This window comes from Schistocerca serialis, chromosome 4, assembly GCF_023864345.2.
Source record: "Schistocerca serialis cubense isolate TAMUIC-IGC-003099 chromosome 4, iqSchSeri2.2, whole genome shotgun sequence".
Taxonomy (NCBI): domain Eukaryota; kingdom Metazoa; phylum Arthropoda; class Insecta; order Orthoptera; family Acrididae; genus Schistocerca; species Schistocerca serialis.
The window spans coordinates 636,811,767-636,832,784 of record NC_064641.1 but is presented as its reverse complement, the minus strand read 5'-3'; the positions used below and the strand labels follow the sequence as shown (position 1 = coordinate 636,832,784).

The 21,018-nt window shown below is 38.5% G+C and overlaps 1 protein-coding gene across 6 annotated transcripts in view; it reads left to right on the top strand.

Annotated features, from left to right (window-relative positions):
* LOC126475484 (leucine-rich repeat-containing protein 15-like) overlaps positions 1-21,018 on the top strand; it is a 351,235-nt gene that overhangs the window by 320,092 nt on the left and 10,125 nt on the right. For 4 of the 6 annotated variants that reach the window (XM_050103383.1, XM_050103384.1, XM_050103386.1 and 1 more), the window contains exons 4-5: positions 6-323; positions 10,223-11,228. In XM_050103383.1, the coding sequence (XP_049959340.1) occupies positions 6-323; positions 10,223-11,228 (1,324 nt within the window). Of the gene's footprint in view, positions 1-5; positions 324-10,222; positions 11,230-21,018 lie in introns of all 6 variants that reach the window. The other 2 variants (XM_050103388.1, XM_050103387.1) reach the window with 1 other exon arrangement.

Sequence of the window (21,018 nt, the reverse complement as noted above, 5' to 3'; positions counted from 1 at the left end):
TGCAGGTGGCTGTCTCTTGCTCGAAACTCAATCCAACGTATTGATGAACGTGCTTTCATTGGAGCATTAAGACTTGAATCTCTAACGTTGAGCGATAATCCCCTGGGTCCGTATCCACCAAGACTGGAAGACATACCCAGCCTCCGTGTTATGCAGCTGCAGCGATGTAACATTTCAGAGATCCCTGTACCAGACTCATTTCTGGGTGACTGCTGTCCCCTGATGACTGAACTCTGGTTGTCATACAATCTAATCAGTCATATACCAAATGGATCATTCACAGAGCTTCCAGGGTTACAGTACCTCTATCTTTCCAACAACAGGTGGGTCTTCGTGTTAAGCGTCTTCAGACAACCTTTTCTCTTCTACTTTTTTCTTTTCTTTTATTCCCCTCAAAAAAAGTAAAATGCTCATTTTCTTTGTCAATTGAAGCTCAAACTGCTGTTGATTCGAACATAACTCCAGAATCTAGCTTAAGCACTTTCCTCTACAATTCTCTGAAATGAACGTCATAATTTCCCAAAGCTTCAAATGAATCACTTTCAGTAACAAAGGGATATTATAACGTGTTCCTGGAGTGCAATATATGTGCCAGAAATATTGTGATGTGAATGAAAATTTGTTTGTTGGTTAGCAAGAATGTTGTGGAGAGTTTTAATGATGAGGGCAGTTAATGCAGTGCTCATTGTGGATGATTTTAAATTTTTTACCTGCATTCAACCTTATAAGGGCAACTTATAGTTGCAGCTGATACTTCAGATGTGGGATAAATGGGCAGCACTTACAGATTCTATTCAGAATCTCTGCAGCAAACATGTGCTGTTTTGAACTTCCTGCCGGGTTAAAACTCTGTGCATGAACGGGAGCCGAACTCGTTGCACAATGCACAATGGAACATGAAACTAACTAGCACAGCAGAATCTTATCAGATATGGCTGACAAAACTGAAAGAAGTTTTGGTTATTCTTAAAGGCTATTAGTGGTATCAAAGCCAGTGTCCAGACACCCATGGATGACACAGGAACCAAAATTAAGAGTAGCAAAGCCACAGTAGAAACGCTGAACTCCAGTTTCATTTATTTAGAATTTAAGGGTAGTACCCCACAGTAGATCAGATACATAGCAAAAGTGAGTGATCTGGATATTAATGAGTGTGGCATAAAGACACAGCTGAAATTGTTAAACTGGAGAAGGCCTCAAGCTGTGTTGGAATCTGTATCAAATCCAATACAGAATTTTTAACTGAGCTAGCCTCTTTTAACCATGATATATTTTAGACCCAAAAAAAAGGGGGGGAGGTGGCAATAGCTGGAAGAAAGTAGAGATCACACTTTCAAGAAGGGTAGTGGAAATGATTCACAGACTATGTTATTGACATTCAGCTGATGTAGAAGATTAGAAAAAATTCTAAGCTCAAACATAATGAGATATCTCAAACAGAATGACCTCCTCCATGATGACCAGTGTGGATTTTGAAAACATCAGTCATGTGGAACTCAACTGATGCTTTCTCCATGCGACATCCTGAACGCTCTGAATGAAGGCAGTTGGGTTTGTGCAATATTTCTTGACTTTCAAAAGCATTTGGCCTAGTAGCCTACAAATTCTTGTTAATGAACGTATGATCATATAGGGTATCAAATGAAATTTGTAACTGGATTGAAGGTTTTGTGGTGGGAAACACACAGCATATTATCTTAAAAGGAAGTCACAATAGATGTAGAATTAACATTTGTGCCCCAGAAAAGTGTGTCAGGGCGTTTGCTGTAAATGTTGTATATTAGTGACGTGATGGACAGTATCATAATGGAAAATATTAATAACAACCTCAGGCTTTTTGCAAATGGTGCAGTTGTCTGTAATGAGTTTTTGTCTGAAAAACTCTGCATGACTGTAAGTTCTCAATCTGAGTAAGATTGAGAACTTGCTTTAAATGCACAGAAATCTAAAATTATGCAAAAGTGTAGAGTCTAATTACTACATTATCTATGAGTCACAATTGGAATCAGTTGAGTCATAAAAATATCTGGTTTAAATATCTGTGGGGATATGAAATTGAATGAATACATTGGCTCAGATCACATAGGGTCAGTCATAAGTAAAGCAGGTTGCAGTTTTCAGTTCATAGGTGGACTGTCGGGAAATCGCAGCCAGTCTTGATATAAGATTGTGTACAAAACCACTCTGCACCTTCTCCTGGAATAATGCTCAAATGTGAGAGCCTTATACAAAATAGGGTTAACAAGAGGAAATACGTAGATGTTGGATCTGGAGAAAGCTGAAAGAAAGAACTGAAAAATGCAAAGCTCCTGGAGTATGTGGCATTACAGTGGAAGTAATCAAAGCCACAGGACCTTCTGGAATTGTGTGTCTATGTAGAATAAGGAGGATAATATGAATCAACAGAGTGATTCCTGATGATTAGACTAAAGCAATTATTGGACCTGTTTTTGAGAAAGGTAACAAAACTCTCCATGAGAACTACAGAGGAGTAGCATTAATATGACATTACAAGAAGATTTACGAAAATGTAATTTTACAGAAAATCAGGAACAAGATAGAAGCACAATTATGAGAACAACAAGGATTTTGGCTTGGAAGATCAAATATAGATGCCATATTTAAAGCTACAAAGGTGGTAAGAAAGAAATGGGAATTTGGGAAAGACATAGTAGTTGCATTCATAGATATTAAAAAGGCTTACAGCACTGTTTGAAGGAAAGAGAGATGACAAGATCTGACTGGAACTGTCAGAAGGAATGTGATTTTGAATCAGAAACATGCATAACAAATGCCTGAATTGTAATTATAAAGAAGTGGCAAAACATTAGAATGGTTTAGAACAGATGAAGGGGTTTGACAAGGAAATGTGCTCTTGCCAGTGCTCTTCATGGTAGCCACTTAGAACATCAAAAGGAAAGTTCACCGAGGATCAACAGCAAATGATATGAACAACTAAATACCTGGCAGGGGTAATTGAAGAAGCAGGCGGTAAAATAAGCTGATAAGGTAATGAAAATCAGCAGGGAAAATGAAAAAAATTAAGGGTGGTGTAAGCTGTAATGGAAAAAAATTTGGAAGGTGTAGATGCTTCCAAATATCTCAGAAGTAAGCTAACAAGGAAAGGAAAAGTCAAGGAAGTAATTTTGCATGGGATAGAAAATTGTTCAAAATTTTAATACAGTGTACCAGACATGATTAACAAGTATAAATACCTGCCAAAGCAAAGATCATGATATAAAAATCGTATTATCTGCCATTTCTGACCTATGGATCAGAATGTTGAACCTGGACAAAGAAAGATCTGAGTAGAATACAAGCAACAGAGATGGACTTCGGACAAGGATTCTAGGGTAAGATGCGAAGGGATAGGATAAGAAATGACACACTTCTGATCAATCCTGTAAAAGAAACTTTGGAGAGAAATAGGATGAAATGATTTGGCCATGTTAAAAGAATGAGAAAAGAAAGGCTATCACAAAGAGCTCTGGAGTCGACAGAATCTGGAAGAAGAACAAAGGGAAAACCAAGAATGAGATGGAGAGATTAGGTGAAGGATGTTGTGAGCTGAAGATTATTACAGTGGGGGGAAAATACTGAGTGATAGACTGTGGGAGAAAAGAGAAGATTGGAAGAGGCTTTGTGATGAACTGTATAAGCAGGTAAATGTTTCAGTGAGAACAAGGGGAGGGGGGGGGGGGGGGGGAGAGGAGAAGAAGAAGAAGAAGAATGGGTATTGTATATATACAAACAAGGGCAGCACAAAGGATCGCAGGTTTGTTTAACCCATGCGAGTGTCTCTGTAATGTTGAAAAACCTAAAGTAGCTAGTGTCTGAATAAAGGTGTCACCTCATGAATGAAAAGCATTTCAGGAAGCAATACTAAGTGAAGTGAGGAATCTAGAAATATATATCAGCCTCCTATGTATCACTCTTGTAGGGAGCATAAAGACAGGATTAGACTAATTACAGCATGCACAGAAGCCTTTATACACTCCTCCCCTGCCCCAACTGTAAATGGAATGGAAAGAAATGCTAGTATGTGGTACAATAGGAAAGTACTCTCTCTCTCTCTCTTTTTCTCATGCACTTAAGTGATTTGCAGAGTATGGATATAGAAATAAATCTTATAATAATAATAATAATAATAATAATAATAATAATAACCACAGCGACTGCATAGAAGCGATGGAAAAAACGGATGCCTATAAATATCTAGGATACAGGCAAAAAATAGGAATAGATAATACAAATATCAAAGAAGAACTAAAAGAAAAATATAGACAAAGACTAACAAAAATACTGAAAACAGAATTGACAGCAAGAAACAAGACAAAAGCTATAAATACCTATGCCATACCAATATTGACCTACTCATTTGGAGTAGTGAAATGGAGTAACACAGACCTAGAAGCACTCAATACACTTACACGATCACAATGCCACAAATATAGAATACATCACATACATTCAGCAACAGAAAGATTCACATTAAGCAGAAAGGAAGGAGGAAGGGGATTTATCGACATAAAAAACCTACATTATGGACAGGTAGACAATTTAAGAAAATTCTTTCTAGAACGAGCAGAAACTAGCAAAATACACAAGGCAATCACTCATATAAATACATCGGCTACACCACTGCAATTTCATAACCACTTCTACAACCCTTTAGATCACATAACATCAACAGACATGAAGAAAGTAAATTGGAAAAAAAAACACTACATGGCAAGCACCCGTATCATCTAACACAGCCACACATCGATCAAGACGCATCCAACACATGGCTAAGAAAAGGCAATATATACAGTGAGACAGAAGGATTCATGATTGCAATACAGGATCAAACAATAAACACCAGGTATTACAGCAAGCATATTATTAAAGATCCCAATACCACAACGGATAAATGCAGACTTTGTAAACAACAAATAGAAACAGTAGATCACATCACAAGCGGATGTACAATACTAGCAAATACAGAATACCCCAGAAGACATGACAATGTCGCTAAAATAATACATCAACAGCTTGCCTTACAACATAAACTTTTAAAACAACACGTTCCTACATACAAGTATACACCACAAAATGTACTGGAGAATGATGAATACAAATTATACTGGAACAGAACCATTATAACAGATAAAACAACACCACATAACAAACCTGACATCATACTCACCAATAAAAAGAAGAAATTAACACAACTAATCGAAATATCTATACCCAATACAACAAATATACAAAAGAAAACAGGAGAAAAAATTGAAAAATACATCCAACTGGCTGAGGAAGTCAAAGACATGTGGCATCAGGATAAAGTTGACATCATACCAATTATACTATCAACTACAGGAGTCATACCACACAATATCCACCAGTACATCAATGCAATACAGCTACATCCAAACATATATATACAGCTACAGAAATCCGTAATTATTGATACATGTTCAATTACCCGAAAGTTCCTAAATGCAATATAACACATACCGTACAGTTAAAAGGAAGTGACGCTTGATTAAGGTCCGTGTCACTCCATTTTTAACCGGACTTAACGTCTGAGAAAGTGAAGGAAATAATAATAATAATAATAGCTTTATTCAACATCGAATGGTATACTGCACATGTTCAAAGAAACAGTAATGATTACAGTTACTGTACAATACACAAGACACATTCTTCTGAATACGTCATTAATTTACAACAAAATTACAATAAAATGTTTACTGATTTCTATTTACATAATTTCACAAAGCATTTGTTGTTTTTCATATAATATGGTACTCTTCTAATTTTATTTCTAGTATTGTACTGGTGGAAATCTGAATAAGTGGTTGGGTGCAGTCTTTTCACAAGCAATATGGCTTTTAGAATGTATGTGTTTATAACAGTCATCACCCCTGTTTTTGAAACAAGTTGCACCAAGATTCCCTATATTTTGCTCTTGATTATGGAGTGTGGAGTTCTTTTGTTTGTAATTCTTCTGTCTACATTATTGATCTCTCAGATGTACAATGGTACAAAAAATGCGAAAGAAAAGCCCCCTTTTGTGGTTTGTTCTGTGTTTGCATCCTATATTGCCTTCTTTCACATAGTGTTTTGAAGTCGGCTACTTAACATATCACACATTGGGAGAAAGACCTATTCTACAATTGACAATGATACAAAATAGATTTTTTGGACTTTGGAATAGTTGCAAAATTTAATTGACTTTGGCTCATCAGTTTTGTTGTACACATGTTGTTAAACTAAAATTACATCCTACATGATAAAGCAGAGCTTCTTTTCTCAAAATCATTGTTTCATTACTGAGTTACAGGCCTTAAAAAAGAAACATGGGGAGTGCTTTTTATAGTAGAGTCATGGGGTCAACATGGCCTACCTTAGGTCTTGTTGTAACTCTTCATGTGCTTTAATTGAAGGTAGCTCCATTTTGTTTGATAATGAGGTTCAGAGATATTTTTTATTTACTGTCACTGTCTTCAAAGAAGCTAACCACTCGCTTATGGCATAATGTCTTGCAGCTCCTCCAGTGAGATGAAATTCTTCTCAAAAACTAGAAATAGGGCCAATATATTGCAGTATATTTCCCTATTTCAATCAGAACATCCAACCAACCAAATGTAGTTGTTCATCATTTGCAAGTTTTAGCAAGCCATATTTAAACAGATTGCCTTTTATGCTCAATAGAAGTTACTTTAGCACATGATCTGCCATCTATTTTAGCAGCAAACAGTTGAGTGTGATTAAAAATATGATCATGTAAAATATATGATATTGTTCCTCAACATGGTAATGGTAGATCCTGGTGGAGTGTATGTAATACAATATCTTGCTGGCTCTTGATCTCAATCTCTCTCTGCCTTTTTCTCTTTCCATTGTTGTTGATCAGCTAGCTTGCATTTACATAGTTTTTACTTCAGCCTTTACCCTGCTAATGTAATTGGATTGGTTGGTTCAAATGGCTCTGAGCACAATGGGACTTAACTTTTTAGGTCATCAGTCCCCTAGAACTTAGAACTACTTAAACGTAACCAACCTAAGGACATCACACACATCCATGCCCGAGGCAAGATTCAAACCCGTGACCGTAGCGGTCGCGCGGTTCCAGACTGTAGCGCCTAGAACCACTCGGCCACTCAGGCCGGCTAATTGGATTCTTTCAGCAGATTTTAGAATAAATACTCTATTTTCTACTCTACTTTATGAGTGGCTGGTTGTAACTGAGTGTGTAAATGTGAATTAAAGAGGAGAGAGATTGTGTCTTTTTAAATTGCTTTGCATCTTGGTCATTTTTCACTTTTGCATGTTTTAAGTATCATCAGATAACTTACTTAATCAGCAGTCTTTTTTTTAGATATTGTTGCAAGTGAGATACTGAAACCATACAGGTCGGCTACTTCAAGTACTGAGACAATATTGTGTAATGGTTTTCTCTGAATTTGAAACTGTGGGCTTCAAATTTAGGGTTTAGTGTGCAACTGTGAGCACAACTAAGCAGTACCTTAGTTGTTTCTTTCTGTGAATTTTTGAACCAAGCCATTGGAATTGTTGTTATTATGTTGAATAATAGTCCACAGACATCATTATTGTCAGGTGACAGATTTCCTATTGTTTCTTGTAGAAATGGTAAGGTGAACATTGCAGCTGAGGTACCTATACTGTGTTTGGTGTAATCCCAATGCTAAAGGGAATAGTATGATTCATTGATGGATTCATTACATGTAAGAGCAATGGACAAATAAAAATGCATTTCAGAGAAATATGAGTATGGTGATATTAATATTAATAAATAAGCAGGCTACAGTCTCATTTCCTCCAACACCATTCTCTTCAGAACCTGTGCTTCATAAGGTGGGTTCTGTGTCAGCTGTATGCATCTGTTTCTGCTGGCATCTGATATGCAGTAGTATTTTCTGTCTGTACATGGAGTGTTTGGTTGTTTATAATTCTTGAAATAACATTTGAAATGTTCCTTCTGTGTAGTCCTCAGAGCTACAGCGTTGTTACATGAATTTCAACTCATGGCTGTGGGTAGAAGCAATATTGCGTCATACACAAGGATTCTTATGCAACATATTTCTCTGCCGATTTACACAGAAACATTTAATGGCAGATTCTAATTAATTCTTTGCAGTGCCACACTATTAAATCAGCATAAATAAGGATAGCCATCCTGCGAAACAGGATTAAAATTGTACCATTTTATAAATACACTGTAACAAACCTCCCAGAGCCAATCACTAGAATTAAAAACATATACCCCAATAGCTAAACTGAGCCCAGCTGATTTATAGCAGCTTCCACTGATAATCTCCTCACTTTGAATTTCCACAGAAACAAACTGAAGTCTTTTCTTTAAACTAGACCTCACCAAGTTGTCCTCGTCCATTAAACACAACCTCCAGCTATCTAATGGCTCCAAACTCTGATAAGAGGCTTCTTCCTGCTGAACTAGTGCATGTTCACTAAATGCAACACTCACATGGGAAACCAGCAGATTAAGAATAATTCTGCTCAAGGGACCACACTTTCAAACTCTTTCAAAGGTTTCTGTACTGGCAGAAAAAACTTGATTGATCACTGAGATAACTCTATCAATTTGATAAACCTAACACTCTTACAATACAACCTTTTCCCCTCTCAAAGCACTGTCATTTTTTTTTTTTTAAATGTTAATTTTGCAACTGGCTGTATTGGAAGTTGTACCTCTTAGAAGATGTACTCACAAATTCCATCTATATTGTTGTGAATGTAATAAATTTTTGAAACATGCATTCCTTTTAATACAATTAAATTCATCAATGATGTATAGTATTTCAAAAGAAAGGTCTGATTATAAAATGTCATTTTGATTGTGGACTTCTGAATTTTTAAGGAGTGCTGAGCAGAGCATGGTAAAATTGGGTCTATATTTTGTATCATGTTTAGATCAATTGCTTCTGAAATACCAAGTTACAGGAGTGGCAATGTGATCTCTTAATTCACAAGGGGACCAAGCATCAGGTATTCAAAAGAGTTCTTTGTCATGACTCCATACATGTAGATTAATGTTTGCTGACATCAGGATCGCAACCAGTGAAGATCTTGCTCTTCCTGTGCTGATTCATCACTTAAGAGTGATTTTATTGGGATAGCCCCAGACTTGTCAGTGCAGTGTGTTGGGGCTTATGGGCGCTCAACGTCGAGGTCATCAGCACCCTGACACATTAAAAGGAACGAATGTGGACAGACCTAATAAAACTGAAACACACACACAAAGAAGGCAGGAAAAGAAGAAAAATGCTACATAAGAAAGTAAAACGTAAGGAAAGGGAAAAACATGCAGAATTGTCTGCGATCTTGTGGGCACTGGAGCAGATGAGACATCCTTCCTGTCCTAAATTTCTTGTCTTTTCCGATTCACTCAGTGCCCTTCACTCATTGCAACATTTGTATCCAGCAGATAAAATAGTCCAGACCATCCAGGATGCCCTCTTCCAACTACAGCGACTGGGGAAGATTGTGGCTTTCTGCTGGGATCCGGGGCATGTAGGCATTGCTGGGAATGAAAGGGCAGATCTCGCAGCCAAGGAGGCGTGTCTAGATCCACAAGTATCTCAGTGTGCTATCCCCCTGCACGCACTCAGCCCGCTGTTGAGCTCACGAGTCATGCGTCGGTGGGAGGATGAGTGGCTGGAAGTGACTGACAATAAGCTCCGTATAGTCAAGCCCACAACCTGTGTGTGGTGCACTTCCTTTCCCAGATTTGTCATTTGGAGGGTGGAGGGACATGCTCCCAGGACTTCCCATAGCCATCCAACAATTCTATTAAAGGGAATATCATGCACTTGCAAATGCAAACTACCTCAACAAATATCTTTTGCAATTCACAAATTTGTGTTTGAAGATGAAAAATTATCCTTACTTCTAAGTAGTAACTTTGAAATGTGCATTAGCAAATGAAGTGTTAAAAATGTTCCCAATCATACAATATTTGGGCAATGAAAAATTTTGAAATCTGCCTTTGGTTTATGAAAGACCCTGTATATTGCTCAAATAAGGTCATTATTTCATCAGCACGTTTAAGAGTCTGGTGGGTACTTGCAGAGTATTATACACGATCTATATTTATTACCTGGTTTCTTAGACTTTAAAATACAAGATTTGTTATTGAGACATTAGTGTTGTGAGAACTGGATTACTTTATGAAGCTTTTTCTTTTCTTTCACAGGCTTATCAACATTGAAAGTGGTGCACTCAATCCATTGAACCAGTTGCTTGTGCTTGACCTCTCAAGTAATCTGCTACAGGAACTCAATGTTGACCTATTTGTTCAACAAACCAGTTTAGATGTGTTATATCTCTCTCACAACAGACTTGAAAGTCTTGAGATAGGTATCTTCAGTCCACTTATGAATTTACGTGTTCTTCACTTAGATCATAATAAAATAAGAGAGATCAATCCGGGGCTCTTTACTGGATTGGGTGGTCTAAAGAAGCTCTACCTGGAGAATAATGATGTAGAAGACGTATCATTTACATCTTTTGAAGAACTGAGTAATCTCACTCATCTGTACCTGGCAAACAATGCATTCCCAGTGCTCAGTGTATGTTCCCTGCGTGGTTTAGTGCAATTACAGTACCTGAGACTTTTTGGTGGGCTGCTGCAGTCTGACTGCAATCTTTGGAACCTGCACCGATGGACATCAGACCGCGGAATTAACCTCCTGGCACCCTCCGTGACTGACGTGACGCAGACATGTAACATTACCGTGTGCCCAATGCCTGAAGAACTACATGAAACCTTCTTTGACTGGCAGTCCACTGTTGGTCTAACTCTTTTGATCGGAGTTCCCCTAGCAGTGATCGCAATTGCAGCAGCTGCCACAGTAGCTTGTTGCCGCAGAAGGAACTGTAAACGAACGGGACCGGCCCGCTACACCAGTCCTGATGCAGGTTATGACACAGTTGCAGAATCTAGCCGTAGTACGACAGAGACAGATGCCACAATTATTAGAACTATTGGGCCGAGGTACGGTCGTGAATTTTGTGGCAGTGGTAGTGTTTCTTACCCTGGACCGGCTGCAGGGGTGGCAGTGGCTGCATACAGCACTTCTGAGGATGAAGAAGAGGCTCTGCTTACCCACAGGCAGAGGCACCGGCCGCCACAGCACGCTTCCCTAAGGGTCCCCAGGCCTGGTGCAAGACGAGTGCTGCCAAGGCCTGCCTCATTGCAGGTAACCAAATATTTTCTGTTTCTAGTCTCTGAGGTTGTTCTTGCCAAAATAAGAGTGCAGTATGCTGATGGAAATGGAAAATGTTACACAGATATATTTTGATAGAAAGCTACCAAATGGATGCTTCATTGTTTCCATGCCTGTGGGACATCTTTATCCTTAAGTGAGTGTATTTGTAGTATTCTCAGTACAGAAAAAAATCTGTCTTACAGATGAAGACTGATGCGAGTACATGTTGACTACTGGATGTGTCTAATGTTACTAGAACTTTTCAGATCACAACATAGCATCCCTAGATGCAGCTTATCACCATTAGGCACTGAGCTAGCGGAGATGAAACACTGGCGTGAAGGACCTGGCAGTACTTTTAAGTGCGAACAATTGACTAGTGCAACTGCTGCAGAATGAGTGGCGATGAGATGGACTCATGACAACAGTGCGGATAGAAAAGCAGGCCTGAATCTTTCCAGGAGGAGTATACTATGAGAAGGTCGAAGGACTGCTCTACTTGCTCTGATGAATAGCTAATTGACAACAGCTACAGTGTGGGCAGAGGTTACAGGCAGTGTGTTCCTTTGAATAATTAAGAACACATTACTCGAAGTCGGGTTGAGATCTCGAATTGCTGTGTGTCATTTACCACTGACATCATATTATGGACAACAGAGACTGCAGTTGGGGCACAAATGATGGCGGTAGAGTGTAGGTTCATTGTGCGCACCTGATGTCACACTTTCTGTGATGGCCAATGAGCATTCAGTAGTTTTCTGAGTGCTCTGCTGTGAATGTCATAGTCAGTGTGAGCATTATATGTGATCTTAAGCATTATATGTGATCTTAGCGAGTTATTTGCTGAATTTCACTTGTTGTGAACAGTCATGGCTGATGATGGTGGTAAGCAATGAATTCTATATAAACAAGTGACCGACATAATTTGCAGGATCCACACTTTCTTATAGTGCAAAGCACCTGTATGGGTGCACTGCAACCATTTCTTTGAACTGGCAATGCTGCAATCCGTGTCCATGCCTAGACCTGCACAGACTACAGTCATTTGCAAATGGGAAATCGGTCTATAGTGTGGTGCAGCCAGAGTCAACTGGGCAACTGGGATATTGAAATGCATTCTGTTTTTTTTAGTCACATGACATGATAGTGTCAATAAATGACTGGATGCAAGGTCACAGGCCTCAGTGTTTTTGAGACCCACACCTCTCCAACTCTTGGAATTATGATCATAGAATGAAGGCTTTCACAACCTGATGACGTAGCTGCTGGTAAAACCTTTGGGATGTAAAGTTGTGGTCCAAGAAACTCTTCTGTTCCTGACGTTTCGTCCAAGTCAGCAAGACTCAGCGGAGAAGTAGAATCACCTCTGAGGATGTCCAGAGCAGTCCTGGACGAAATGTCAGGAACAGAAGGGTTTCTTGGACCATGAATTTACATTCTGAAAGGTTTATCTTGGAATTTGGTTTGATGGCTATTGGTTATGACCAAGGAACTGACTTGGTAATTGTTGAAGGGAGGCTGGGTGCTCACAAGTATGTGGAAGGAATGATAAACCCTACTGTTATACCCTTCATGGCCGAGGTAGATAATGGCATATTACACCAGATAAAGCAAGGTGACACACTGCAGTTCACACCAAAGACTGCTTAAAGGACTGTATGGATTCTTGACTGACCTGCCAGATCCCTTGGTTTGTCACCCATAGAGAATGCCTGTGATGTGACAGTGAGAGAGATACTTTTGTATCAGCTTCCATTAAGAAATCTTCATGAACTGATGCAGCATGTGTTTCAGGTATGACAAGGAATTCATCAAGATGACATTCAGAAAATGTTTGCTTCCATGCTACAGCACGTGCAATGTATTTGTGTCTGTGGAGACCCTGTTACAGATGCTGATGGTGGACATGAGTTCCAAATGGAAGGAAAGTTTAATCATTTTATGTCCATCATATGATGACCATCTCCACAAAATTTGATAAATATCAGCCTTGTGCTTCACAGTGTAACACTTTCCATTTCCATCAGTGCATTTTCACATGCAATTTAAATAGGTCTCAGATTACTTTAACTTTACAGAACACAAGCCACAATTTAATATATAGTTTGCTACTAAGCTTGTGTTAATTTCACTCAAATATTGCTCCAATTTGTTCAGACTTTTGAATGGACAATAAGATATGACACTCAATGGGACACACACACACATTCACACAAGCACAACTCATTCACACATGACCACTGTTTCTGGTTGCTTGGGCTGTGGGGAGGGGGGGTGGGGGCGTATAACAAATGTATCATCCACATGGCAGGAAGGCTTTAATGGTGCATTATTTAATGCCTGTTGCTCAGAATCTCTGCTATGTAGGTGACACATTTGTTATATGGCCACACAGCATAGAGGAGCTTCACTGTTTCCACAATTTCTTAAATGAAATTCACCCCAAAATCAACTTTGCCTTTCTCTCTCTCTCTCTCTCTCTCTCTCTCTCTCTCTCTCTCTCTCTCTCTCTCTCTCTCTCTCTCCCCCCCTCTGTCTATCTAGATGTATTGCTATATAATCTGACAACACTCTAGGACACACAGCATATAGAAAGCCTAGTAACAGGAGCAGGTATTTAGATGCCATTCGCACCGTCTCCCAGCCCAGAAGCAAGCACCACTCAACGCTCTATTTTAACATACCTTCTGTATGTCACAATAACAGCTTGGAATCACAGTTGGATTTCTTAAAGAGGACAATGAGGGCCAATGTCTATGATAGTTTGTCCTTAGATGGGTCTCTTGAACGAAATACTAACTGTGCCAATAGGAAGGATGAGGAACCGCCTTCTCTCTCTGATAAATTACCATTTGTTTCTGGGCTTAATGATTGCATTAGCAGAATTCTATGGAAAAATGGTATACGGGACCCTTTTTTTCAGCTAAAAGAAACTGAAGGACTTCTGCTGATGCAAAAAAGACACTCCTGATTTCCCCCACACTGTGGGAGCCTATGGAATCATATGTGGCTATGGAAAAGTGTATGTAGGTGGAACTGGAACGACTGTTAGAGGAAATAATAAGGAACATGAATGCCACACATTGCCAAAACAGATCGTGAAATCTATGGTAGCAGAACATCAGGAGAACTGTGACAATGACATCGATTTCAACAACATACATGTGCCAACTGACAGATAATTTATGGAACAGAAGTCTGAGAAGTGATTGAGATTTCAAGAACAAATGTAACTTCAATGGAGAGGACAGCTATAAGCTTTGGACTTCATGGCTTCTCCCCAACAAAAAAGGGAATATGTAGATGTTCTGCATGAGTAATAGACCATAATAATATTTTTGAACTGATAGAATAACATTTTTCCAGAGATGTAAGAGTCTCAACTTTAACTTCGATAAGGATAGAAGCTGAAGTAATGAATGAAAACTTATGCCAACGCCAGGACTTAAACCCAGGTCTCCTTCTTACTATGCAGATGTACTAGCCACTACACCACTGTAACGTTATGGCTACCACAGCAGCAGGGACTGTCTTAAGTCCAGTGCCCCTCCTAACACAAACTGCAGTTCAGACAGAGCACATTTTCTCCTTCTCACATCGCCGCTATTGTCGAGGCTCTCTGACACTGGAATAGCACCCCAGCTTTGTATGTAATGAGAAAATTCTGCCTGTACCCCAGGCATAGGTGATTCATTGATCTGCTGAACATGCAGGATTTCCCCATTATGTACAAAGCTGGGTGCTATTCCAAGTGTTTGAGGACCTTAGCAGTAGTGACGATGTGAGAAGAGGAAAAGGGGGTGAAGGTCTGAATTGAAGTCTGTATTACGGTGGGCATTGGACTTAGGTAGTCTGTGCAGCTGTGGTAGATACAATACCGCGGTGGTGTAATGGCTGGCACACTTGCCCGGTAAGCAGGAGACCTGGGTTCACGCCCTGTCTGTGGCAGAAATTTTAATTCATTACTTCAGGTTCTATCATTATTGGAAATAATAGTTTTGATAAACATTCCCTCTTTCTTGCTCTGTCAATTTTGATGTTTTCTAATGACGATGGTCCACCAATAGCACCAGGGATAATTTAACCACTAATTCTTCTTCAGCTTAAGTGCAGGAAAAATCCCTTTTTTTGTGGTGAAAATGGCCCACCAATACACACAACAAATCCTGAAGAAGATCCCAGCAGACGGGTCAAAATGTTGATCATACAGAAGTCATATGGTGCAGTCATTTTTACTTCATCATCTGTAACTCTCGTTCTGTTGGATGCTTTGGAAAAATAGTAGTAAGAGCATCTTGACTGCAATCCATTCAAATGACCAGCATTATGATCAGCTCCTTGATAACTCTGAGCATGTTCATGAATTTTAAAAGCCTTGACCGACAGCTGTGACATAGTGAAGTACTGATGAAACAAACCTGTAAGAAATTACACACGTCAGTTGTTTCATCCGAAATCAGCGAGACAAAATTTGATTCACTGTTCTCCTTCGTTATTTTATTCATGAGTTTCTTTATACAGAAGCAGTCAAATCATTCTGTATTAGATTTGACACTCCTGTAAATACAGAAGAATGTTATAAATAATGATTCAGCTTTTCATCAGAATCACTTAGAAGATGTACGAGTTCAAAATAATTGTATTTGTTTAGCTTTTGCGCATCCTGATAACTACTCATTGCTGTTGTAAAGTTGCTTATTGAAATATGTTGTGGCAGATTGCTAGTTATAATGCACAATTTAGTTGTAGGTTTACACAGTTGTATTACGTTCTTCTTTTCTTGGAAACTGGGGCATCAAAGTTGTGTAGCCGAGTCCCACATTCATACTGACATTGGTTATTATAAACTGTTACGACTGTTATGACATAGAGATAATGTAAAATTATGTACCACTTATGTAATTACTCATTTTCCTTGAGCACAAGTACCTTTTCCACAAATGAAATTAAAAATTTTAGTTCTTCAACCTGACACTAAGGCCTACAGCTGCCTCGCTACATGATCTGTTGGCTGGGGCTAGAGTGTAGCTACATTTCCTGGAAAAATCAGCAGTGCTAATCCCAAACTATTGTATAATATTGCATTTGTCATCCCCTTAAAGGAATGGTTTTAAACTTTAATGTTTTTATTAGCCATTAGTTTCATATTGTTTTCAGTTTATGCTTGGTAAGTGGTACTTACCTTGCATCCATTGAATACATGACACTGATTAATGCGTACTCTTGACTCATTACGCATCCAAGAAGGTTCTCTTCCTTGAAGGGATCAGTAGAACTGGATTGATGGATGGATTAATTAATTGATTAACTAAAATATGTTGGAAACTTTAATCCTTTCCAACAGATTCTGTAACTGAAGCTGTCATGCTCTGTTAACTAATATCCAACACAGTTTTGAGAAGTACTAGTTAAGTATTTGTGTCTCATACTAAATGACTGATAATTAGATAGGTTAAGTTAACACTAATCATGTGTTCACAAGAAGTTGAGACAAACACTATTCTCTAATAAGATATTGTGTTCCATTAGAAAATATATATAAGTTATTCCATAAATAATTTTGGTTACTCTGTGTACCTGGTCTTTAAAGCACAAATTAAAACTATGTTATAATATTGTCACTCTTTTACAGTTTTAGAAAATTAACCATATTTAGAAATTCTATATTAATAAACTTTCAGTGATAAAATATTTTCAGCTGTCACACAAAATTTTAGTTCCAAAATTGACAAGTGTGGAACCTGTCACAGATCCACAGGGTACAGATGCCAGCATAATTTTCATATAGAATTTTTTGCAACCTATATAAACTTTTTTTCCTAGTCAGTTTTAGAAATGCAGGAAAAGTGACAAATACGGAGGAAAGAATAGTTAGTTAAAAATTATTCACAATTCACACAGGAAGGGTTAAAAAGAAATGTGAGCTGCAGTTTGCAACAGGATTACTTTAGTTATATTAGAAACCTTGGAGTACTGTCAAGCTTTCCAAATAAGTGAAAAAGATCCAGGAGACAGTTATAATCTAACAATGCCAGTCCAGATGCCTCCAATAGCATCAACACTGGGCAAACATTAGAACTGGAACAAAATTCTTTGGGTGATCTCCAGGTAATTAATATATTTAAGCAAAGGCCAGACCTCATCACTATTACATGTAATTTTTGTCTCTTGAGGGACAATAAAAAGAAATATCATTCATTACTTATTTAGATGGGTGTGCAGGTAACAGTTTGGATCACAACTACAGATTTTGGGATGAAATTGATCATCTAACTGAGACCATGGCTCACACTAATGTAATTATCATTTATACTTACAAGGGAACCTCCCAATCGCACCACCCTCAGATTTAGTTATAAGTTGGCACAGTGGATAGGCCTGGAAAAACTGAACACAGATCAATCGCGAAAACAGGTAGAAGTTGTGTGGAACTGTGAAAAAAATAAGCAAAATGTACAAACTGAGTAGTCCATGTGCAAGATATGCGACATCAAGGGTTAAATAAAATCAGGAGCACCGTGGTCCCGTGGTTAGCGTGAGCAGCTGCGGAACGAGAGGTCCTTGGTTCAATCCTCCCCTCGAGTGAAAAGTTCAGTTTTTTTTTATTTTCAGACAATTGTCACATCCACAAGAAAACCTAAATCGGGCAAGGTAGAAGAATCTTTTTACCCATTCGCCAAGTGTACAAGTTAGGTGGGTCGACAACATATTCCTGTCATGTGACGCACATGCCGTCACCAGTGTCGTATAGAATATATCAGATGTGTTTTCCTGTGGAGGAATCGGTTGACCTATGACCTTGTGATCAAATGTTTTCGGTGCCCATTGGAGAGACACCGGCACAGTATCTCAGTGTGTTCGGTCAGAGGGTTAGTTGCCCTCTGTAATAAAAAAAACTGAGATAATGGATCAACTACGAACTGAAACGGGTGTCTTGCGACATCCGCACCGAGCAGATACAACGAACGAAAACGAACAAAATGAGACTACAAAAAAAAGGCACATCATTTTGTCTACTGATCGCACAGTTTTGCGGTCGCAAAACACAGACACTAAACTTATTACAGTGAACAGAGGCGTCAATGAATGAACGAACGGACAGACATAACTTTGCGAAAATTAACTTTTCACCTGAGGGATAGTTCCACACAACTTCTTCCTGTTTTTTCGATTGATCTGTGTTCAGTTTTTCAAGGCCTATCCACTGTGTCAACTTATAACTAAATCTGAGGGGGATGCGATGGGGAGGTTCCCTTGTTAGAGCACATGGAAGATGAAGCTGTTGGGCAACATGTTATTGTGAAACTTGGAGAGTTACTTAACAGAGGCATGTTCACGTACAGGAGTAGTAACTGATGCATTGCCAGTTAATCAATCATATTATAATATATAGCATGATTTGCTCCTGCTAAAAAACAGAAAACATTGTATCCTACTGATTTCCAGTGTTACCACAGGGAATAAATTCCTGAACAACAGAACAGCAGAGTGAATATATTTTTAAAAGAATTAACAAAACACTACAGCTGCTGCAATAACTGTGATGTGAAAGAACACTCATACAGTATATTCCTCACCTGTTGAAGCATGAGAAACCTCTCAAACAAATTATTAAGCTGTGAGTATTAATGAAGTAAAATAAAGGGGAGCAGAAATTTAGGGGATGCGACTGCATATCAGAATATCACTTGGAAAACAGTTAAAAGAGTCAGATACATTTTGATAGAGGTAAAAAAAGTATAATGAAGATACCAGGTTCAAGTTTTGATATGTCACACACCTGTCATTGGTTAAGACTTTTCAAAATATTGCACACTCTGTTTCAGAAGTGAAAGATTCATTCTAATATTATACTACTGTACATGTAGTAATAGGAAAGGAGGAATGAATATGTGTACGAAACTGTAAGGTTAGTCCGAACCTTGTAGGTTTATTGAATGTTACTGACTACATCTTTGAAAGCCTTGCCACATTAGTGGATCTCAAAGAACACAAACTAATAATGCTGCCAATTTAAAAACTGTGTAAATATAAAATGTATATCTTCTTAAATGTATTTCTTAAGCATGTTGGGTCATGGTTTACTAAAAAAAAAATGGGAGTGAATGCACACAGAAACAGAGCCAAGTGATACATTTTCTTTCATTCATTTGCACTCTATGTTTGATAAATTTAAACATGAAGAATAACTTTCTGAGATGTGGAACCATTTAGTTATATATTAACAACCAGAAACGGCAACTGCATTCTACTTCTGTTATGTATATTAACAACCAGTCATGAATATGCACATGCATGATTATGGGAATTACTTACATACAGGAGAAAAACAGTTGTTTCAAAAAAGGCCACTGGTCTTTACCGCACACTACTCTGTTGCTGTTTTCATCCTCTACTCGATAATAAGTAGTTATGAAATACAATAATGGTCCTTCTGTCTGTGTGTTCACAGTATGTTACATTTGTCTGTGTTGAAGATCAACTGACAGTCCCTACACAGAGTTGATCTACTGCAGGACTTCCTGAATTTTGTACAGTTTTCTAACATTGCTACTTCTGTGCATAACGTCATCATCCATGAAAAGTGTCACGGGACTTCAGACCTTAAAAAAAATTATAATGGTTCTATAACACTCTCATGGGCCATGCCCAAAGTACTTTTACATCTCTGTGTTTAGAATGACACGCTGTGCTTTGTTTGCTAGAAACTCTTCAGTCCAATCATCACACCTTGTCTGGTATTGCATATACTCATATTTTGTTCATTAGGCAACAGTGCAGAAACTTTCCAGAAGTCAAACATGACAGTATCAACTTGGATGCTAGTATCTGTTGCTTTCTGGGTATTGTGAACAAATGGAGCAAGGTGGATCTCACATTATCATTGTTTTTGGAACCCATGTTGATTCACACAGAAGAGATAATTGATCTCCAGAAATGTCGTAATACTGTATGTGAGCATAAAACATGGTCCAAATTCTACAACAGACTGAGATATAGCCCTATAGTTTTGTGCATTTGTTAGGTGGCTATTCATGAAAATGGGAATAGTGTTTTTTTTTCTAATCACTAGGTATGCTTTTCTCCTCCAGCAACCTACTGCTGCTAGAAGAGGAACAATTTCTTTTACTTCTTTTCGTTTCCCCACCTTAAATTAACCTTGAAAGGCATACGCTTTGCAAACATTGTGCGTGATTAGAGTGCTTTGAGCGATTCTACAAGAAGTCCTTGCTGACCGTTTCTGACAGCTTTGCAATCAAGCTCAGAAGTGAATTGCAGCTAATAGTGATTGCTCTTATGATAGTAAAGGTGCTTTTTTTTTTAACTCATGTTTCCTTTATTTTTCTGAGACCATTCACCAGGCTTTCCTGGCACACCTAGTATTATCACAATTTTTATGGCCCTGTGGGCATTGGTATCATTTATGAGCGAGACAAGTTCTGGAATCTTTTTATAGACATTCCAGCAGTTAACTGATACTGTATTAACATTTTCTTTTTCTGATCTGCCACAGTGAATGCTACTCTCTTTAATGGGGACAGTTTTCTTCCATGACTGAAACTCAAGCGCACCTTATCAGGCCTGTGGCGGGATTTCTCTATCCTAAAAAGCCAAGATGTGCATGCCACATATCCTCCGCTATCCTAGTAGCCACCTCCTGCATGTACTGCATGCCTGATATATTCATGTGAGTTGTACAATTCTCTGCCCTGTAGCAGAGGTCAAGAAATCCACATCAAGATAGTCAGTGAATTCTTTGGGCATCTGGTATAACTTGGTT